This window comes from Heloderma suspectum, chromosome 2 (genome assembly GCF_057233095.1).
Source record: "Heloderma suspectum isolate Gila_16-S chromosome 2, 16-S_ref, whole genome shotgun sequence".
Lineage (NCBI taxonomy): Eukaryota > Metazoa > Chordata > Lepidosauria > Squamata > Helodermatidae > Heloderma > Heloderma suspectum.
The window spans coordinates 59,472,345-59,496,456 of NC_139459.1; the positions used below are offsets into that span (position 1 = coordinate 59,472,345).

At 44.0% G+C, this 24,112-nt stretch overlaps 1 protein-coding gene across 1 annotated transcript in view; it reads left to right on the forward strand.

Annotated features, from left to right (window-relative positions):
• ADGRV1 (adhesion G protein-coupled receptor V1) overlaps positions 1-24,112 on the forward strand; it is a 391,637-nt gene that overhangs the window by 313,102 nt on the left and 54,423 nt on the right. The window contains exon 86 of the mRNA XM_084833645.1: positions 17,175-17,332. Coding sequence (XP_084689771.1) covers positions 17,175-17,332 — 158 coding nt within the window. The remainder of the gene's footprint in view (positions 1-17,174; positions 17,333-24,112) is intronic.

Genomic DNA, 24,112 nt, shown 5'->3' on the forward strand with positions numbered 1-24,112 from the left:
ACTTTTCTTTATATAATAAGCGCAAAGCAGCTTATAAAGTTTTCCTAAGATGCATAAGACACATCAAATTAACTGGCACATATTTATACCGTCCTTTTTAAAAAGAAGGTTTTGCAACTAGCAGCCTGTATTACATCTCACCAGATATTTTTTTTTACATTTATCAGAGTTCAGACAGGAGGGCTTATTAGTTCTTTTCTTTTTCTTTGTACATCCTGCTCAGTTACAGATCCTTGACTAGGGATGCCACTGAAATTCAAAACTAGGTGGTTCATTGGCAGAATCTATTTCGTTGGTAATGCCTGCATGTGTACCAAGCCTGGATGGCTCATGGCTATTTAACAAATGTTGGTATTTTTGTTATTCACCCCGAGGTTGATTACAAGTTTGTAGCGATGCTTGCACCTGCTTTGTCTGTATAACTAAGCACCTGATCTCTGCCATTCCTGTGCATATCCTCATGTTGTTTGGTTTAGCCTTTTACTTTCTGATAGAAATGTAAACATCCTGTTCACAGTGCTCATACTGGTGGAATGCCACACTCCACACTCTCTCTCACTGGCTCCAGCAGCTCCAAACAGACTGGAGGGTAAACAGTAGAACATGGGAAAACAGCCAATCAGAGAGGGGAACATAACATAGTGACGCATAATGTCATGATGCATAGCGTGATGCCATACTACAGTTTCCAAGATTTACTTTGTTGATGCACATGCATAACAATTCATATATACACAACGAGATCTCCAAAAAATGGAGAACCTTCATCCAAGATTGGATTGAGGACACTATAACTTGATGATCAAATTTCGATTTCTGTTGGAGTAAGTTCATCCATCTCTACTCACAACATCCAGAAATGTAACATTGGTCATCAAAACAGTCTTGTGATGGGAAAGGAATAGTTCTGGTATATTCTCAACTCCATTTCTCTACTATTGACTTAATAGCTTTGAAGGAAACAGAAATATTTGCAAATCACTGTGAACATTATAGTACACAGCAATGTGACACACTCAACTATTATGTGAATAAGTCTTCCTTACTTCCTTCATCACTGAACTCATATCTTTTATGTTTAAACATCTGAAATGTGACTTGAGCCTACGGAGTCCAGAACATTTCCATAAATTAAACTGTTAAAGATCTTGAGGTGCATACAGACACAAGCAATTTGAGTGGTGAGCCTCCTATGGTAGTCTGCTCACAGTGTAATGTTTAGACGTACTGTCTCCTCTCCCAGGGGAAACAGAAAACAGCTGTGTATAGTATGGATTATCTGGAACCCAGTGATGTTACTTACCCACATCCCCCTTCTCCCTGAAGCACTTTCCAACAGTTTAAAAATGGGTGTTGCTTTAAAAAAGGCAGGGAGAATTAGAGAGCAATCCAATGGCCCCTAGACAGCATGTGGGGGACATAGGATTGTTCAGTTTCCTGGCTGCAAGGTTGGACACAAGGCTCCAACCTTGGAGCCAGGAAACCTTGCTCTCCTTCCTCATAGCCAGCATGGAGAGAACCATGCTGGCTACCTCTCCACACTCAGAAAACGGAGCACAGAGATGAGAAAGAAGGGGTGTTCCCAGGGGCAGGGAGGGGAGGAGACTGGGGCAGCAGCCACATGACATATCCTGTGCCTACCCCAGCCTCCTTCCCTTCCCCTACCTGAAGCCTCTGCTAGACAGGTGAAAACACCTGTCTAGCTAAAATGGAGAGTGGGAGGTGCAACTTACAAGTACTCCGGACATATCTCTTAGGATTGCACCCTTAATGTACTTTTACTTGAATTAATGTAAATGCGGTACTTTAGCATCTAAAAAACTGACAAGTTCACTTCAGGCATGGAATAACGGGCGAGGCAGACTAATGGATCAGTGCTCAATTCCATGGCCATTGCATCTATCACATTCAGTCAAACTGTATGGGAGAAGCCAAGTGTGAGCTGTGGGAGGAAAAAAAAAACATAGACATGATTTGTATGTCTGTCTGTCTACCACAGTTATGAAATGCATCAAAACAGATATCGTTCCAAAAAGAAGAGACTCTGCTTTGATCCATTCTTTTTGAACATAGTTCTCCAAACTGGTTCTTTGCATATCCTAGATGAAGCCCTCTTAACGTAAAGACTGTGAAGCAATAACTGGAGGGCAATCTCTCCCATCAGAATTTGTATTACAGTCTTAAAAGGATGAGCTGAAACATGCAGACAGCAAAAATGGAGGTGCTAAAATCAGTGTTGGAAGAAAAAGGCAAAGGCTCTGTAGCCACCCCGCCCCCATTTGACACATCACTCCCCTTGGATGTGCTTTAAACAGAAATTGATTTTCCCTTGAAGATTATGAGCCTAATCTGATTTATATTTTGACAGTTTGCATATAAAACACCTCCTGTTCCAGTTTAAACTTATATTGAAGGGAGATAGCAGGACTGTAACAAATGTAAATACTGCAGTTCTACAGCCACGTCATGCAAACACAGAAATTAGTATTTGGCACAGAATTGGGCTGAGCGTCCTGAGAATCTCAGCTTTCATTTTTAAAAAGTATCTAAAGATAAGTTCATATTTATGGAGGCTCTTCCTGGTGAAAGAGGAAATGCTGTTTTTGTACCATACTGTTGTGTAGTACATGTCATTTAGCATTGATCACTAAATGGTGGTTTTACAGTGTGAGGCAGCAAATGGGCTCAGACATCATGTGCTCTCTCTCCATCCTCTCCTCTCACATGAGGTTTCCCTTAGTTTCTCCATTACCTGGTTTGCTCTAGCCATAATTTACTGGGATTTCTATATTGGACAAATAATAGATACCACTAACTGGGATTGCCTCAAAATCATGGTTTGCAACCCTCTTCAAATCATGATTTGAAGGCAATTCCTGGTAAAAGCTAATCATAATTTGCCCAGTTCAAATGTTGCAGCTACGTAAATATTTACGTAGACTATGATGGCGAAAATAAAGGGGAACGCAAAGAGCGTAGCAGGCGCTATTTGCGTCCCTTTTTGATTCGCCATTTTAGCCTACATAAATATTTACGTAGGCTAAAACAGTGAATCAAAAAGGGATGCAAATAGTGCCTGCTACGCTATTTGCGTTCCCCTTTATTTTTGCCGTCATAGTCTACGTAAATATTTACGTAGATTAAGACGGCCAAAAATAAGGAACGCAAATGGCGGCGGCCGTAGCCGCCGCCATTTGCATACGCGGTTTTTTGTCTTTTGGGTTTTTTACCCAGAGCCCTCTGCGGCTGGAAATCCGGTTGCGGACGGCTCTGGCCTGGGCCTGGCCGGCTGCTCCACAGAGCTGCCGCGAAGCACAGCCGGCCGTGGAGGATTCCGGGGGGGAGGAATGGATGACCTCCCCCCCCACCATCAACATAATCCGCGGAAAGGTAAAGTGACTTTCATACATCCCTACCCTGGACTGCAAGGAGGTCAAATCAGTCAATCCTAAAGGAAATCAATCCTGAGTGCTCATTGGAAGGACAGATACTGAAGCTGAAGCTCAAATATTTTGGCCACCTAATGTGAAGAGAAAAGTCACTGGAAAAGACCCTGATGCTGGGAGAGATTGAAGGCAAAAGGAGAAGGGGACGGCAGAGGATGAGATGGCTAGATAGCATCACTGATGCAATGGATATGGACTTGAGCACGCTCCGGGAGAGAGCACAGGACAGGAAGGCCTGGCGTGCTATGGTCCATGGGGTCATGAAGAGTCAGACATGACTGAACTACTGAACAACAACAATCATGTTCTCCCTTACTCTCTTTTTTTTCTAAGCTAAAAAGCCCCAAATATTGTAATCTTTCCTCATAGGGGAGTTGCTCCAGCCCCTTGATCATTTTGGTTGCCATTTTCTACACCTTCTCCAGATGTACATTATCTTTTTGGGGGGGTGGTAACCAGAATTGTACATAGTATTCCAAGTAGTCACACACGTGGGTGGGGGGGCTGTTTCCACCAGTGATTTACTTTGAGCCGGCTGCATGTTGAAGTTGTTAGGGCTACATGACATCGTGGCCATCCAGCAGCCCCCCTGGAGCTTATCAGGGAAAAACTGGCTTTCCTGAGACTGCTTAAAGTCCAATTCTTTTCCTTAAGTCGGGTTCTTGGCAGTATAGTTGCTGTGTGCCCCAACTCCATGAAAGGTGTGCCTTTCACCATGACCCTGGTCAAGGGGTGCTTCTTGTGTGTTTCCTGTCCCTGAACAAACCAATTAGTGTCTCCTCAGGAGTAACTCCCATTGACCTGAATGAGGCTTGTCCTCTGAGTGGCCACATCAGAACTTACAGAGATCCCCCTCAAGAGAAATGGCACAGTTTAAAGCCCAATTCCCTAAGTGCAGTAAAGCACAATCTCGAGGCTCCAATTCTCCTTTGTTTGGTTTAATAGAGATCCTGCGGGATCAAATGGGGGCTGGTTTCCATCTTTGTGTTTAATGCTCTCTTTCCCACAACAAACCCATTAGTGCCTCTTCAGAAGTAGCTCCCCTTGTGGTCAATGAGGCTTGCCCTCTGAATGGCCACATCAGAACTTACAGAGATCCCCCTCAATTGACATGGCACAGTTTAAAGCCCAATTCCGTAAGTGCAGTAAAAATCTTGAGTAGGGATGTATGAAAGACCCACCTTCGGTTCGAGGGGGGGTCCATGGGGGGGGAGGCGATCCGTCCCTCCCCCCGGAATCCTCGCCTGCTGGCTCCACTCCGCGGCAATGATGTGGAGCTGCCATCCGGCTCTGTAGCACCAGCGATACAACCGCCATTGCCGTACTGCTGGCTGAGCCTGAGTGACTCCGGACACAAATGGTGTCTGCTACGCCATTTGCAGCCGTAAAGGTCTTAAATTAAGCATTTAGCTTAATATAAGACCTTTATGGCACAAATGGCATAGCGGACGCCATTTGCGTCCGGAGTCACTCAGCCTCAGCCAGCAGTATGGAAATGGTGGCTGTATTGCTGGCGCTATGGAGCTGGCGGTGAGGAGGATCCGGCTGGGGAGGATTCCTCAGGGAGGCGAAGGTAAGTGTCCCGTTCCTCCATGGACTCTGGACTCACTGGGGTCTGTGGAGGAATTCTCCGCCATCCCTAATCTTGAGGCTCTGGTTCTTCTTTGTTTGGTTTATTGCCTTAGGAAGTAACTACTTCAACCCTTTGTTATAGAGATCCTTGGGTTAGAAATGGGGGCTGGTTTCCCTTCTTTGTGTTCTCCCCCTCACTCTTTCCCAGCACAAGCATATGTGTGTCTACTCGGAAGTAACTCCCATGTGCTCAATGAGGCTTGCTCCTGAAATGCAGGTGCACCTGGACTTTCAGGGGAGAGCGGGGGAGGCCTCTCTTATTGGTTGAGCAGCCCCTGCCAGTCAGATGAGGTTCAGTCCAACCCCCACCCCCACCAGGAAGTATGTTCTGTGAAGCAGTGTTTACTGGTGCTGAGAACCTGCTCACGGAGCCCTGCATGGACCAAAGTGCAGCCAAACTGATTCCTTTTAAAAAATCCGGTACTCCTTCATTCTCCTTCTCCTTCCGTTGTCATGGAAACACGGCCTGGGTTAGTGTTTTCATTGAGTGTTCCACCACAGCCCAAAGATCCATTTCCTGGTCAGTCACTACTAGCTTGGACCCGATCATGCTATATCTGAAGTTAGGTTTTTTGGCTCCCATTTTTTGCTATGCTTATCTAGTGTTATAAATTTTTGTTGCCCCATTCTTAAGTTATGCAGCAAATATAATCCCATACTTGGTTCCATTTATTTATGATAAAAAACTTTAGACTATTTATTTATTTATTTTATTACATTTATATCCCGCCTTTTTTCCTCCTCAAGGAACTCAGGGCTGTGTACATAATCCTCCTCTCCATTTTATCCTCACAACAACAACCCTGTGAGGTAGGTTGGGCTGAGAGTCTGTGACTGGCCCAAAGTTACCCAGTGAGCTTCATGGCTGAGTGGAGTCTAGAACCTGGGTCTCCTGACTCCTAGTCCAACACTCTAGCCACTAGACCACACTGGCTATACATATACATAATATATGTATATGTTTGTATGTATGTATATGTGTGTGTGTGTGTGTGTGTGTATATATATATATATATATATATATATATATATATATACATATATATATGTTAATACTATACATTATTAATGTTGGAAATTAATAATTCTGTTTATGATTCAGAGGTAGGGGAGAATGAAACACTTACCTGGTTACTCTGGGGCCATCCGCGGTGGGGGGAGGAAGTGCTCCATCCCCCTCCCAGAATCCTCCCCAGCTGGCTCCGCTCCTCAGCAACTCCGTGGAGCCGCCAGCCGGGGCTGGCTGCAGCTGGAATTCCAGCCGCTGCCGGGCTGCTGCAGCCGCAAATGGCGGCTGTTGTAGCGGCCGCCATTTGCGCCCATGCTCTTTGCCGTGATAGGCTACGTAAGTATTTATGTAGCCTATCACGCTAAGGCAGCCACGCAAATGGCGGCTGCTATTCCATTTGCGTGGCTGCCTTTTTCATGAAAGGCTAGTAAATACTTACATAGTCTATCACGGCAAAGAGCAGGGGCGCAATGGTGTAGCGGCCGCCATTTGCGCCCCTGCTCTTTGCCATGATAGGCTGCTTAAGTGTTTACGTAGCATATCACGCTAAGACAGACATGCAAATGGCGGCCACTACAACGGCCGCCATTTGTGGCCACAGCAGCCCAGCAGCTGCCAGGAGACCAGCCGGAGGTGCCGGAGCCGCCGCATCCGCTGCCAGGTATGCTCCGTCCAAGGGGGATTCCGCGGGGTGGGGGGAGGCTGTTCCGCCACAAATTCCGGGGGGCCGGATTCTAAAGAATCCGGCCTCACTGGAGTCCATGGCAGAATTCTCTGACAACCCTATTCAGAGGGTGTTTTGGAGATTGGGAAAATGTATGATATAAAGTTAAGTAAAGTTAGGGCTCAATCCTATTCATGTTTAGACAGAAAAAAGGGCTATAGTTCCCAGAATGCCCCAGCCAGCCATTGAGTCTAAATCCAGGGAGAATTGCCCATTCCTCTTGATGGACATTTGCGAAATCAAGTTTTGAGGCTGAGTTTTGCTTGGTTTTTAAGTTGAAGTGGATTTCTCATTTTTACTAATATTGGGATCAGAATCAGGTCTTGCATGTTGAGTTGTTTCCCTGCCCCATTGTAATATTATTCCAGAAGTTTATTGTTTTGGACAAAATGACAATTGAAAACAAGGTGTAAGAAGTCCTGAAAGTTTAAATATGCCACTGAATAAATAGAGTTCCATGCACCACAGCTGTTTTTAGACTCGGGACCCTTGAGCAATTGATATGGTTCATCCGAGAACTGTTTACTTTGACTCATAAAACTACTGGCAGAGCAAAATGCATTTTAGAGGAAATCCCCTATTCATGCTGTATTGGCATTCAAGGGGCTTTCTGGTGAAGTCAAAATTTTCAGCTACATGTCACAAAAGAGAAACCAAAACTCTGTAAATAGCATTAAAGGGAAAGTCCAACCTACGTCCCAAATGAATGGTGCAACTTTGGTTTTTCTTTTTGCTTCTCTTCCAAAGCCAAATATTTACTTTGTTAGTATTGTCAAATGATTTGCATAGTAATTGTGTGCACCATGAATTTTACATTTCGTTAACTGGTGTTACCTTTCGTTACTGTTCGTTAACTGGTGTTACCTTTGAAGCTATGTGATGAAAAGCATCTGCCAAGTGGGCCCGTATTCAATTCCTACAGCAGCTTCAAAATAGAGCAGTTGTACAAAATGTTTATTAATAGCATTTCATTATATATTTTCCAGTGTAATATCCAGGCTGGCACTGTGCAGAAAGGACTAGAGTAGACTTGGTTATAAAAGTCTTCTACTGATTTCTATGGGCTGCAAACTTGGCTATGATTTGGGGAGTGACAAAGCCTCATCCTGCTCCAAACCTTCAGTGTAGTCCCTATAGGTCAGGGTGGGAAGCACGTGGCCCATAGACCACATGCCCCCTGTCCTGCCTTTGTTGTGGCCCTCCAAGCCACCCCTGAATTTTGGCAGTGTGGTGGCGACAAAAAAGCCACATCTTCACCTCAAACAAGGTGTGTGGGGCCTTGTCTTCAATGCAAATTTGTGCTCCTCCAGTGCTTCCAGGGAGTACAATTATGCATTAAAAGAAGGTGTGCGCTCCCTGCACACCTTCTTTTATACTAAAAAATGTTGCTTTTTCCTGCCACCAAATTGCTGCTGAATTTTGACAACAATTTCAACAGAAAGTGTGGGCCACAATGGGTTCTAGAGATGGCAAATTGGCCCCCAGAACCTCAGAAGTTGCCCACCCCTGCTATAGTTCAATTACGTTTTATCCAAAAAGTAAATAATGGCATCTGTTAGGAGAAGCGGTCACAAGGAGAACAAAGGTGGTTTTAACCTCACATGAAGGGTGTCCCCAAGTGCATCCCTTTACTTGTTTTAAGTACTGCATTTAAAGAGAATTTGGTGGTATAGTGAACATTGTTGAATTCACCTCAGGTTCAGGGGAACCTGGATTTGGTCCATCTCATCTGTGTAGCTCACTTGGTATCTTGAGCAAGTCACTCTGTCTCAACTTCACCTAGGGATTAAAGGATGGGATATATGCCATCCTGAACTCCACACAGAGAGAGAGAGAGAGAGAGAGAGAGAGAGAGAGGAGAGATCAGGCACTGAAATTACTCATGTGATGAGAGGGAGCAGAGACAACCATTCTAGTTCCACTTCCCTCTGTTGCCCTCCATAAATTGGAGGCAAATGTCTGCAGCAAGGAACTCTACTCATGTAGACTTCTGACACAGTTTAGTACCATGGAAAAATCAGGGTTCAAAATCATGCAAGGAGCCTACATGTGTAGAAAAGCGCTCTACTGCAGATGTTTGCCACCAACACATGGAGGACAAGGACAGTGACATAGGAATGTGTGAAGTTAGCACAATGGTACACATTACTGCATCACCTTTCCCACAGAAAATGGTGGTTGTTGGGAGCAAAAACCCCCAACTCTTTCCCAGTAACCATAATAAACAGACTCGCCCTTGAGAAATGGTGACTTATTTGGAACAGGGGCAGTATCATCTGGGCAGATGCATGATGTCTGTGTACTCCTTCTGAAAGCAAGTTAGTGTCGGGGAAGACTTTAATTGTGAGCACAACACAATAGCGAAGGGGTCATTATTCCACATTAGGTGATTTTCAGTACCCTTAAAACATGGTTGACTAAAGGATAGCTCCTTACTTTATTCTGTGGGCATTACATGGCAACAGATGTCTGTGCCAATCTGATTAGTGTCCTTTTTCTACTGCAGAGGGTTGACAAGACTAAGAGTCTGCCATGGTTTAGAAGTAAGCAGCCACCATGATCTTCCCCTCCCTCTTCCCACCAGAGAACAAAACAAGTTAACATCTGAGCCAATGGTAACTTCAAGCCTTTGTATTAATGTGAGCTCAGCAACAGTCTGTAGCCAGCCCCAATAGGAGGGTTTTGTTCTGCTGCTTTTACATACAGCTCAGTGTGTATCTGCTACTTCCTGTTTATCAGCTGAGAAAGGCAGTTGCACTTATTTTGATAAGAGGCCTTTGGTTCAAGATCTCTGCTCCAGTCTTTCAAATGTAGTCTTCAGACTATTTTGTAATTAAACAAACTGGTAGTGTGTCTGTTGTAATGCACTCTGAAATACTGTCCTGGTGTTTGCTCCTATGTGCACTGAAAGACAATAACAATCAACGCCAGTATACATACATTCACATTGTAATGCCACTGTTTAAAGACTGAACTGGCTAAATTTAGATAATCCCTCTGATGAATTCATTGCACCTACACATCTCCCCACGTCAGTTTGTGGTCAGTAAAGGAAGCTGCAAGTACAGAATTAGGGTGCATGCAAAAGAAGAAGAAGAAGCAAGCACTAATTGAAAGGAGTCGCCACTCATAAATCGGCAACAGAGTCAGGTCAGAAGTCTCTCATGCAATGCAAGAAACAATATGTAACTCACACTGCAAGAAGGAAAGAAAAGGCCCGTGCAGGAAATTGAGATATGAATGTACTGGCCAGACATGAAGACACATGCACACAGATAGTGCTTAGGGCAGGAGCTACACAAAGGAGACACAGTACATAAAAGACCTGCGAGAGGTTGTAATGGAAGGGACTTGAGAGAAGTCACCAGCAGTTTGACCTTGGGGCCAATCTCCATGGCCCCACAACCCAGGAGTCCCCAAAATGACCACTCAAAAAGAAGGAGGTGATAAAGGCATCAGGGTAGCAGAAGCAAACTCCATTTCCTTTAGCCATGATGGTGCTATGATTTAAGTGCGCTTAAAATGCAAAACTGCAAGTGCTCAGAGTATTTTTTTTTAAATCAGGTTTGGCAAACATTCTAGCGTAGGAGGAATGGAGAAGCAGTTGTAACGCATGAAATGGCAGTGGGGTGGGGGAAAGAAAAATCTTAGTTTTGTGCTTCACAACTGAAGTAATACAGAAGGCTATCTAAAGCCCCCCCCCCCCCGACAATTAAGTTCAGGGTGTCAAAATACCATGCATAGGCAGGGGCAGCTGCCACCACATACAAATCATCCAGTCTCTCTCTCTCTCTCTCTCTCTCTCCCCCCCCCTCTCTCCCCCTCTCCCTCTCCCCCAGTGATCCTATGCATAGCATTATTAATATTTAACCCCTTTTTAAAACTAGGAGGCACAAGTAGCCCCTAAGACCAATTCCCTCAATAAGTGTGCTTGAAAGAGAGTCGGGGTGTCAGGTAGGGAGGTCACTCATAACCCTCCACAGAAGACTTGGAGGAACATCATCCATCTCCCTTCTCCCACCATTCAAGAGGAACAGCCATATTTGTCCGATGTAGCAAAAGCAACAGAGAGCCTCCATCATTATATTTCCAACAGTAAAAGGGTACCAGATAACAGACCTCACATCTCTTCTACATCTCCTCTCCCCACTGATTTCAACAAAATAACTCCACTGACAATACCAGTAGTACTTAAACCAGCAACACTTGGCCTCCATTACACAGTAGACTGTAGAGGACAGGTGGTATAGCCCCTTACATGCCTAAAGTCAGGCATCAATAAGTATTTCCACAAACAGTCTCATGGTTTCCTGTGTCTGGCAGCCTTTTCGTCTTCTCCATTGCTAAAATGTTTCATGTACGTACTAGTTGCAAGACATTATTGAGCCAAAAGGCAATCACTTGCACAGGCCAACATCACTCCAGAATATCCTGCAGTTGCCTTAAGGCTCTTTTATTTCCTGGAGAAAGATGCAGTATTCACTTGCGTCCTTTGGCCTTTCCTGGGGTGGGGGGGAGAGCATTGTTAATGTAAGTTCCAGTTTACAAGCTTTCTGTCTTATGCGGAGCATGACTAGGGATGTATGTTCTTTTAAAGGAATTTGGCATGCAGCTTGGAGATTGTGTGATATATATGTATTGAAGCTAGGGCGATGCTTGTTTATGTCAAAGGGAATGTGCTGGTGACTCTCCATTGCAGTGTCAAATATGATGTAAGGACGCTAAGTGTCTTGCACCCTCTATGTTCATGTGTGGGTGTCTTTCAGTATGTGATCACTGGGCTGTAATTAAGCATTGTTTACAAAGGAATCAGGGCCGTAGAGGGGCAGTAGGTAAGCACATGTTGCCAAGTCAGCATTTTCTGCCAATACCATATTTCAAAATGTTCCAATTAATTACTCTGATAAGTCCTTACATGTACTCTGTAGAACAAAGTACATAATATCAAGCATTCCACAAGATCGTAATTTAGATTAAAAAGGGAAACAGTTTAAGATCAGCATACTGATCTTCCTTCCTAGATATACAGCAACAAGAAGAGCAAATAATAATTATAATACTTCACAGGCTTCTAATGGGAAAGTAGGTCTTCATTTGGTAGAATTTCTTATGTAGGAAACTAATTGATAGCTTTCCTCTCAGTTAGATTCCTTCCACTGATACAACCTATTCTTTCACCTTCAGTAGGTCCCTACCCCACCCTTTTCAGTCTAGGACCTAGATCAGACTTCTGCAACCTGATGCCTTCCAGATGTTTTGGACCACAACCCCCAGAATCCCTGACCATTGGCCATGCTGGCTGGGGCTGATGGGAGCTGAAATTCAAGACATCTCAAGGACACTAAGTTGGGACAGGTTGACCTAAATCCTAGATTAAACTCAGGTTGAGCCTAGACTTTGGTCATGTGAGCAAATGAATGGGAAGGTGGGGAAGTGGGTCATGCCTAACCTCTATGGGCACAATCCTATGGGGATGCCTGTTGGCCTCCACACTCAGAGGCTAATGGGCATCCTTTGCAGGGTGGGAGGAGCATGGAGGCAATCATCACTTCTGTGCTCCTCTTGCCCTGCATTTTCACTAGATGGGTAATTTCACCCATCTAGCCGGGGCTCTGCGAAGAGGAAGTGAAGGAGCCTGGGGTGGCTGGAGGATTCATCGTAAGGTGGCTGCCCCAGTCCCATCCCCGCCCACAGAACCACCCCCATTCCCTCTCTGAGCTCATATTTTGAAGCTTGTAGAAGCAGCTGGCATGGTTCTCTCTGTGTCAGCTGTGAGGGGGTGGGGAGCTCAGACTCCTGGGTCCGAGGTCAGGGTGCTATCTCTGACCTCGGATCCAGGAATCCAAAATATCCTATGCCCCCCCCCCCCAGACTCCCTAATTGCTTTGTATTCTTGTGTTTGGGGATTCACAGAAACAGGGATGCCATGTGTTTAAATATGTGAGTGCCAGCAGCAACACTTGTTAGTCACACTGGAGTACAATGTACAGTGGGATATTTATTTATATATTTAGAAGGCTTATATCCTGCCTTTCAACTGAATGATCCTCAAAGCAGTTTACATTAGATTATAATTTTAGTCTCCTAGCCAATGGCAGGGGCAAGAGCATGCCCACCTTCAGCTCTGCAGTCCCTGGGCAGCTACTGTTGCAGCTGAGTGTTTTTTCAGACAGGGCAGGAGGGGGAAAGCCAGCCCTCTGCAGCTGCGCCTTCTTGGATGAGTGAAGCCTCCTGAGAACTTCAGCTAGTATTATCAGAAGCATTGCTGCTGCCTTTGGGATTCCTTTGTCTTGGTGAATGTGTCTAATTGTGTTTGGTGGGTGTAATAATTATAATGCTATTGTTCACATCGTTACCACCCTCTATGTGACTTGTCATTGGACATTATGTTCACATTATTTCTTTGGGAGAGGGGCATGCCATGTAGATTTAATAATGTACTATATTAGCTGTCATGTACAGATAGTAATATAGTGAGGTAACTAACTGAGATGAAGTATAACCCTGCCCAGGGCTACGCACATGAAATAGCCACTATGTGAGTCATGGCCTGTGCATGTTTTCTGGAAATAAATCCCAGTGTGTTCAGTTGAACTTACTCCTGGGTGATTATGGATAGGATTGCAGTTTTAGGGGACTATTCAGTCTCCCACCTGCATGTAGAATTACACACATGGCCACAGCTCTGCTCACGCAGGTTAGGGATTGGTGGGATGGACTCTCACATAGTGTGGCACGTGCAGAAGAAGAAAGACAGGATTTGGTAGGGGATGGGATCATCTCCTTAGATCAGGGGTGAGCAACCTTTTGGGGGCCAAGGGCCACATTCCCTGGGGGAGGGGGAAGTGGTTGGGGCCACATAATGGTGGTGGTTAGGGGCAAATGCAAAAGTGGGTGGGGGTCAAACTCAAAAGTCAGTGGGGTCACCCCTTTTCTCTCTCCTTCATCCATCCATCATCCAATCATGTATTCTCCCTCTCTCACACACACATACACACTTCCTTTACATCCACACCCTCTACCCTCTCATCACACTTTTCCTCCATACACTCAGCTTTGTTCTACCTGTTCACACACTTTCTCCCATTCACACTTACCTTCCCCCTTTCTTTCTATGCTGGGTCAGGAAGAAGAGGCTTCTCTTTCACGGAGGCTGGCAGGGAAGGGAAGTAGGGCAGGGGGCAAAATTTGGTGGTGCAGAGGGGGGATGGGAGGGTGGTTTGGGCACTCGCTTTGGACTTCACTGAAGGACTCATGCGGCTTGCAGGACGCAGGTTGCCCACATGTGCCTTAGACTCTCCTAATTATTTTTCTTCAATTTTAATAGTTATTTTTGTGATTATCAAAATTTACAGTAAAACTGTGTTTTGTTAAATATTAGTTGTGTATTTCAGCCCTGACAATGATGCAGTTTTTGTGGGCTTCAGTATCTATCTTTTTTTGCATTTTCACAGAGGAAATACTACATATAAAAGTTATGTCTGCATAGACATAGCTGCCCACACGTAGGAGGGAACAGCATAAGGTTCAGCGCACAGAGACACAGTGGCATACTGGGCCATTACTGTGAATAAAAGGCTTGTGCATGTTTCCCATATCTCAATAATGGTCAAGCGTGCTGTAGTGTGTGCACATCCATCCATGTGACCTGCTGCCAAGAGGGCTGTATTTGAACCCTGTGCTGATCCTTGGCCTTGGATGAATTACGTGCCCTTAATGATTGATGAGTACATCACAATGATGGTACTGAATATACCATGCATATCTAGGAGAACTAATAAGCAGCCTTAATTTTTTTGAATCCATCTTTTTGTCCACCTATTCTTGCTGTCACAAAGAAGAAAAGTGGTTAGATGTGCACCACACCTTCTGAAAGATCTGCAAATTTATGCTATAAATCTTTTCTCCTTGACATAACTCAGTTAAGAAATGAAAGCACAAAGGAAGGAAACCTGTGTGGAGCTTTGTATCTAGCAATGCAGAAAAAGAGATCAACTTCCATGTGTATTCATTAGTAATGGTAAAGATGAAATTCACAGTAATGTATCTTTTGAAAGAGCTATGCATATATCTTTAGTCTTAATCTTCCATGAAGCTAAAATGGTTGTGTGTTTCCTTGAAGATAGTAAGAGCATAGGTTAATGACAGGAACATCCTGTTGATGGGTATTTTTGAACTGAAAATGTTTGCTCCTGCAGAGCCCCAAACCCTGTTTACTTTCCAAGTAAAAACAAAATATGTCTTGCTGACCATGCAATCCTAAGCATGTCTACTCGGAATTAGGGTCTATTGAGTTTAATGGGATTTACTCCTTGATGAGAGTGTTTAGGATTATGGTCTCAAATAATGTATACCAGGGTGGGTAACACAGCCTGTGGGCCGCATGCACCCCCCTCACTGCCCCCCAGAATCAGTGGGAAAACACTTTTTTGAGAAAACAAATTCTGTCCTGGTGGCTACAGAGTGCTGAAAGTGTCCAAATTACCTTGTTTGCAAGGTAATTTTGAGCCTTTTATTACTCCATAGCCACCACAGATGCCATTAAAAGCAAAATTCTGTGCCCTGGGGGCGGGGGTGGTCTAGGAGGTGAAAATACCCCCCCCCACACACACACACACACACACACAGTTACCCATTCGTGATGTATACTTAGGAGCTAATTCTGGACATTTCATTGAGACAAATACACCAATTCAACATTTTTATTATCATAGAATCATAGAATACTAGGGTTGGAAGGGGCCTATAAGACCATCAAGTCCAACGCCCTGCTTAATGCAGGAATCTAAGTCAGAGCATCCCTGACAGATGGCTGTCCAGCCTCCTCTTGAATGCCTCCAGTGTGGGAGAGCCCACCACCTCCCTAGGTAATTGGTTCCATTGTCGTATTGCTCTACAAGCCAGGAAGTTTTTCCTGATGTTCAGCCGGAATCTGGCTTCCTGTAAATTCCTGTACCTGCAATGTTAGGACATAGTAGAGACATACTTCCCATAATAGGTGTGTTTAAAAGATGAATGTAAAGGACCTGACCAAAGTAGTTGATAAGGAGTCAGGGAACTAAAAGGATTTGTCTCCTGAAAGGCAGGATATAAATGACTGTATTAGTAGTAAGTATAAAAAAAACCCTGTTGTGCCTTGATACACAATTCAGAGCCAGTGCTTGGAACCAAAGCTCATAATACAAAATTATGTTTTGTGAGCCACCAAGAAAAAATTCTGATTGGATGGCCTGTGTAAATATTGAGTTGGATCCAGACAGTCTTGCTTAGAGTAGACCCACTGAAATCAATGAGACTTAATTTAGTCATGACTAACAAGTCCCATTATTTTTGATGGGTCTACTGTAAAAATGCCTAAGTCTGGATCCAAGCCACTCTAAGAAAGTAAGGGTGCAATCCTATGCATGTTTAGACAGAAAAAAGACTTACAACTCCCAGCGTTCCTCAGCCAGCATATTTAAGCATACATAGGCTTGTGCCCTAAGTGAATAATACAGATAGTCTAGTGAAGCAGTCAGATAGGTACATTCCCTTGGACGATAGAGCATTGCCTTCTTCTCCACTGACGTCATGTCAATGTTCCCATATCCATTGTGCATTGTTCATCCATCTTTTCCTCCTAATCTACCCACTCACAATTTGGTTCTCAGGAGGAAAGTACTAGTTTTCATTTCTTGTTAGTTCTCAAAATTTGAAGCCAAAGGTTCAAATTTGAAGCCCACACACTTTCCCACCGCAGTGTAAAAATACTGAATAAAATTATAATTTAAGTGGATTTAAAAAAGCAAACAGCAACTAAAAAGGGAAAAAGTGGCACCAGGAGTGGGGAGGGAAGGAAGGAAGGAAGGAAAAACATGACATCACCCTACAGGTGACACACAGTTGGGTTTAACTAGAATGGAAATTATTGCCTTGGGTTAGGCATGAAGTTCTTCAATTTTTTTTTTTTACCGGTTTTAAGAAATATGGTTTGTTGTTTCAGATGCTAAATATGAAATATTATATAATGCATTTTAAACAATAGTGTAACTAAACGTGACCATATTGAATAAATAAAACATTTAAAATATTTTATAGAAGTAATTATTTTCTGTGACCCTAACTTTCTTTTTTAGCTCATACTGGTATAAAAATAAGATGAACCACATTCTAAGAATCAGTATCCCTTATTATTTCAAGATGTGAGATAATTAAAACACTTTATTTTATTGTTTTTTAAATTCTTGAGACAGATTATTTGGATAGGTAATTAAAGCAATTTGTAGCTTGTCAAAGATGTTGGATACTCTTCCCCCCCCCACCACCACCCACTTCAGTCTGCCTATAATGTTTGAAAATGACCTCTTTCTCTTTTTCCCTCCAGGTGCTTTATTCCAAATATTTACGCAGCCCTTTTCACTGCTGCACTGGTACCATTAGTGTGCCTAGTGGTGGTATTTGTGGTATTCATCCATGCCTATCAGGTGACACCCCAGTGGAAAGCTTATGATGATGTATTCAGAGGAAGAACCAATGCAGCAGGTATGAAACATGGTACAATTCTAATTCAGCTAACCATTTATTTATTGAAAGCAGGGATGGACATCATCTGGAGTTTGATGATCTGCATCAACCCTCCCCCCCCCCCGAACCCACTGGTGGCTGAATCCCACCCCAGTTACTGAATTTACAAGATACATCTACCATAGAGCTCTGCAGGCTGTTTTAACATGATCCCTGAGAAAGGCTCCCAAATAGAGTTGGGCCAAAACGCGCTGGCTTATCTTGGAATAAAACACTTATTTTTCCAGCATCCTGAGACATGTTCTTGCTTTGTTGCATCCCTGATTTAAAGCATTTTTACCCTGCTCTTCAGCTCAAAATGGCTCCCAGATGTCAGGAGCGCCCTAGCTGCCTCTTAAAGTCCCCTCCAGTTGCCAAAACAAGACACAGACAAAAGGGATTCTTTCCAAGGCTTTATTCCTTTACAACATAACGACTCTTTCAGATGCTAATTGCCAGCAACTAAGCAAGGAACTGTATAGGGATGGCGGAGAATTCCGCCACGGACTCCAGTGAGGGGATTCTAAAGAATCTGGCCCCCAGAGTCCGTGGCGGAACAGCCCCATGGAATCCCCCCAGGACAGACTTACCTGGTGGCGGATGCAGCGGCAGTGGATGAAGCGGCGGCGGCAGCTCCAGCCGCTGCCGGGCTGCTGTGGCCGCAAATGGCGGCCGTCGTAGTGGCCGCCATTTGCGTCCCTACGCTAGCCCGTGATAGGCTATGTATATATTTACGTATCCTATCACGGCTAAAGCAGGGACGCAACTGGCGTCCCCTATGCCATTTGCGTCCGCACCAGCCCGGCAGTGGCTGGAGGCCCTGCTGCAGATTGGCCCGGCCAGCGGCTCCGCGGCATGGCTACGGAGCGGAGCCAGCCAGGCAAGATTCCGGGGGGGAGGACCGGATCGCCTTGCCCCCCGTCGAGGATTCGCAATGGCAAACCACCCCGCAATGGCAAACCACCCCGCTATAGTCTGCCAGGAAAAAGCCAGCATAAGCAGCGTCCCTCTAGGGGGTCAGCCATGACCCGGTGCTTGCACAGGAGGAACCTTTCCTTTCCTTTCAGGACTTAATTATCTGCCAGCTTTTTCATTTCCTGAATGACCTGACACAGTCCTTGCCTCAAAAAAGAAAGAAAAGAAAAGAAAAGAAGTATTGAAATGTGTTTTAAAATTTATATTTGGAGGGAAAACAATGGGTATTTTCAGACTAAATATGTTCACAAAAAAATCTTTAAATACATATTTAAATGAAAATCTTTGTGCGGATTTTAAAAAAAAGTTTGTAGATTAATCCAGACATGGGACAGAAGGGATGTATGGCTGAACACATCAAAGTGACACAGACCTAAAAGCAAATTCAAAACACCCCATCAAAATCACTTACATATCTTATACAAAAACCTTAGCCTAGTACTAAACAGCTTTCTGCTTATGCCTGGCCAGGCATTGCTTCCAGAGGTTGTTCCAAGCTTGTTCAGACCTCAAAGGGGAAAGGAGCCCTAAATCCACTGCAAATGCCTTTCCAGAGGGTCAAGCCAATTTGATAGAACACGTTCGGCTGCTCGCAGCTTTGGGGAAAGGTTGTGCTGAGATGGATTAGAACCATCCTGGATTTTCTAAATGCATTTGAGTTACACCTAGAAAATAATAGGAACCAGTACGGACTCTGGAACAGTGAGAGAGGGTTTGCTCAATGCAGGATGGGAGGGCAGATGGGCTGGCAGCATAGCTTGGTTAAGAACACCTACTGCGGTTGAATTCAGCTGATAGGTTTTCAATTGCACTAGCAGTGTCTTCTTTTTTTAAAAGTCCAAGCTAATTGCATTAGGATTGTCCACTTCTTTACTGCCCCCTACCCCTGTGCCTTTAGCAGTAGCCTTGCAATGTTCATGCTTTGGGGCAATATATTCCTTACTAGGAAAAGAGGAGGAGGAGGAGGAGGAGAATCTTGGGTAGTTACTAGGAACAGAGGGATGAAAGACTTATTCATCTGGAAGGGTGCCCCTAGCCCAGAGGTGGACAACTTGTGGCCCTCCTGATGTTTTAGCCTAAACTCCCATCAACCCTAGCCAGCATAGCCAATGGTGAGGGATCATGGGAAGTTGTAGGCCAAAACATCTAGAGGACCACAAGTTGCCCATCCTTGCCTACCATATTGCCGGATTTAGTGTGGGTTTCAGTGTATTTTCTCCCTTTTAAATTTTTATGGCAAGCCTGTGAGATAGATTAGGCTAGGAGATAGCTATATACACAAGGTCTTGCAACGTGTTTCATAGCTTTCCCATGCAGCACACATTGACATTACATTGTTTTCTTTTTCTTTTTTTAAAATATTTTTATTATATATATATATATATGGAGAAATATAATATATGCTATAAACAACATAACATTAAAAAGTATCATTCTAAACAGGTTGTTAGTATGTTATTAAACATGTAAAAAAATACAGTTAAAGAGTTTGTCAAAAATTGGTAAATTTCACATCTTGATCAGAAGACTATAACAAGGAAAAACATTTATATCTGTCGGTGTCCAAGTTATATCTAGCCCTACTAAAGACAATAAAAGGCTGCCAGACATTGGAAAAACAGGCAGTCTTTGTCTGCCATCTCTTAAACAGACATACTCAGTTAATTTAGTCATCTCTGCAACCTTCCCAACTTTACACAACCATTCTTTCAATGTGAGGATAACATTACTCTTCCAGTTTCTGGCAACCAAAATCCTAGCAGCAATCAATAGATTCAGAACCATCTCCTTATGTATGGAATCTATCTGTTCGTCCCCATAAGCAAGCAAGACGGTTAGAGGGGCACAGGTTATAGAAACATGTGTAATTACAGATATTGCACATACAGCCATTGGCTATATTCTTTAGCCCCAAGCTGGTCAGTGTCTGGTTCAGCTCCAGAATAGGTAGAGGTAAAGCACCAGCAGGCAGAAATGATGCATCTAGAATTGCTAGTCACCTGCGATCACTGCTGGTGTTGAAGGAATCCCAGTGTATGTCTGGCTCCTCTCTAATCATATTCATAGCATCATATATGGGCAAAGAGGGGAACTGAAAGTGAGTAGGGCTTTCATTAGTGTCAACCTTTCCTGGCAACTCGCACCAGTTGATGCCTTCTCTCTGGGAATCTCGCTGCTTAATCCTCGCCAGCCTTCTCTCCCTAATGGCTAGAAATGTATGACAAATTTATTTTAGCTTGGCTTTGGTCAGGATTTACTGAATTTGCATCTTCCAGACTGAACACAGACTCAGATGCAATCTGTGGTCAAAGCCCGTACATTTCTGAGCTTGCAATCTGATTCGCGGACCCCAAAAACTGCATCCGACAGGATACACACATTTTGAAAAAATGTGCATGAAAAAATGGATACTTTTGAAAAATGCACACAAATACGCTTTAATCAATGGGAGAAGAATGTGCACATTTCAAAGGTGCACACAGTTAGCACGTACAGTTAGCACGAAAAATACACATGGATTTTCATGCAAAAGGAAAAGAAAGCTCACAATCCGATACGGATTGTAGTTAGAACAAGCTTTGATATGGAATTCAGAGAACTTTGGTGAACTCGGGTTTTGCTGATTCGCACATCCCTACTAATGGCAGATAGGTTCTCTGAGCCATATAAAATCATTTTGTAGGATCAGCACTGCTAGCAGGTTGTCAATTGGCCATTCTTGCTTTCAGGGAAAGATTAATGCCTATGGCCTTAGCAAAATGTCACTGTAAAGCAATATAGATGTGCGTATGTCAGAGAGACAAATGACGCAATCCTATGCATGTTCAGACAGAAACAAGTGTAGGAGTTGTAGGACTTTTTTTCTGTCTAAACATGCATAGGATTGTGCCCTAAATGGGAATACTGAAGGATGTGGGATTTCTGGGAAACACCCCATTTGCATTATTTCTAAATATTAGTTCAGATATGTTTTAAACATTTTATCCACACTTTTGAGGGTAGCATTTGCTTCACCCAGATGGATATAAAGTCAGTGCAACTCTGCCAATGTATATTTAAAATACCAGGGATCCCTTTTAGCGTTGTTTTTATTCTTTTGATTTTGATCCTCTGCCAGCTTATTTCTGCGTGTGGGAAGAAGTCATCTTAGTAAATTTCCTGTTGGCGTAAGCCTTCAGTCCTAAATCCTTTGTCTCATCAGAAAAAAAAAAGAAAAGAAGTACAATGTGATCACAAGATGTACTTATTCCCCCCCGCCCCCCAATGCTTCCTGGCTTATTTAATGAAAACCTCTGAGACAATTGAAGCGGAAAGGAAAGTTTAGATTATCATTTGTTTCTTTTAATTTCTGCTAAAGAGTGCTAAGAATTGTGGTGGATTTTAGAACAGGGAACTGCACTACCAAGACTGTGGTCCTGCCTGATGGGTCTAAGAAGTCCCATTGAATTCAGAGGGCCTTATGTCTGAGCAAATGTGCTTAGATCCTTCTGCACATGTCAGCCTTACAAACCTGCAGCTTTATTCATATAACTTTTGTTACCCCTTGAGATAGCATGTGATGAAGCAAGCTGGATTATTATCCTTATCACCTATTTTTGTCAATGGGGGGCCATAACTCAGTGGTAGAGCACCTGCTTTGTATGCAGAAGTTTTCAGGATCATTCCCCGGCATCTCCATGATAGAACCTTGACTGAAACCCTGGAGAGTGGTTGCCAGTCAGTGCTGACAATACTGGGCTAGGCGGGCCAATGGTCTGATCGGTATAAAGCATCTTCCTATGTTCCTATCTTCCAGTCTGTCAGTGGTAGCTAACATGGGGAAATACTAAGCCAGTCACAGCTGGACTGTCCTTTAAAATGTGCATGTAAACACAGTGAAGTTATGTGATAAAGTTCTAGACAATGTCAGTGGTCTCTGATGTTTTACAGAACAAGAGTGTGGCATGGTACTAAAGCTACAAAGGGATAAAACTGGTCATGGGAATGGCATCAATAAACTGTTTTGTATAGGGGAGTGGGGGTTGGCTGTTTAGCGTGTGTGACATGCAACATGGTTGAGCCATCTGGAGCCATTTTCACTGCAAGCAACTTTGGCAATTTTGCTTCCCAATTTTTGCATGCTGTGATGGATTACATGGGTTGATCTGTGACCAGATAGTCACCTGGTGGATAGTCCTACTTTGTGGCATAAAATTGGACTACGTATTCTTATGCAATTAATGGTGAGTCGTATCCCATCTTAGCCCTATTTAGAGTAGAGCCATTGAAATGAATGGAACCTAAGTTAGACAACCCATTGGCTATAATCCTGTGCTGTCCAGCTACTGACCTGCAAAACTACAACAAAAGAGCCTGATGGGAAAGGAATTTGGAGAAGCAAGGAATACATTATTTTGCTAAGAAAGAATGTGCCAGGAGAGATGTCAATAGGAACAATGACTTCAAACACAAAGAAGTGAACCTTTTGGTAGTGATGCATAGAAATAACTTTGAGGAAATTGGCTCTCCCCAAGGATAGTGTTACTTGTAGAAAATGAGAGACTCTGGTAACAATCCAGTTGTAGAGTTAAGTGCACTTAAGCCCATTGAAATAAATGCACCTTGGCATACTTTGGATGTTGGATTGTGGTCTCCTTTGTTTATAAGAAAGGGGGAGCTGCCTTTTAAGGTAGAAAGTAGCTGTATACAATAGTTACAAAAGGCTAGTCTTTTTATTTTATTCGGTTTCAAATTAGATGTTAGGGATTCACCAAAAGTTGCTTAGCAGCTTCACCACTTCAAAGCACCAGATCTGCTTGCACAGAAAGTACCACTACCACAAAATAAAGTCTGTCTATGATAACCTCCATAACTAGGGTGAGGAGGAGGTTCCAAAATTGACAGGTCCCCTGTCCTGGAAGAGTTGTGAAGAACCCAGAAGCTTCACTAGTTAAATTTCCCCCATTATAGTGTTGATTGGTTTGGGATCTGTTTTGTATGCAGTGATTCAAATTCACATCATGCTCTCTTTTCATTATACAGCAAGTGGTGCAACGTCAACGTTGATATATGAACCAATCAACACATTTCTAATTCTACAGGAGAAAGCTGGTCAGATATATTTAGGGGTGTACAAAACACCTTGTTCCGCTGGGACCATCTGCGGTGGGGGGGAGGCGCTCCGTTCCCCCCCCCCCCCCGGAATCCTCCCTGGCCAACTCTGCTCCACGGTGACTCCGCGGAGTCGCCGGCTGGGGCCGCCTGCAGCCGAACCTCCGTCTGCTGCTGGGCTGTGGCCGCAAATGGTGGTCGCCGTAGCGGCCACCATTTGCATCCCTGCCATAGCCGTGATAGGCTACGTATATATTTACGTAGCCTATCACAACAAAAGGCAGGGACGCAAATGGCGGCCGCTACGCCATTTGTGTCCCTGCTTTTCGCCGTGATAGGCTACGTAAATATATACGTAGACTATCATGCTACCGCAGGGACACAAATGGCGGCACTATGCCATTTGCGTCCCTGCATTAGCCGTGATAGGCTATGTAAATATTTACGTAGCCTATCATGGCAAAAGACAGGGATGCAAATGGCGTCCCTGCATTAGCTGTGATAGGCTATGTAGATACTTACATAGCCTATCACGGCTTGGCAGGGACGCAAATGGCGGCTGGCATAGCGGCCGCCATTTGCAGCCGCAGCCTGGCAGCGGCCGGAAGACCACCCAGAGCTGCTGCCACCGCTGGAGCTGCTGCTGCTGGAGCTGCCACCGCCAGGTAGGCTCCATCCCAGGGGGATTCCGCG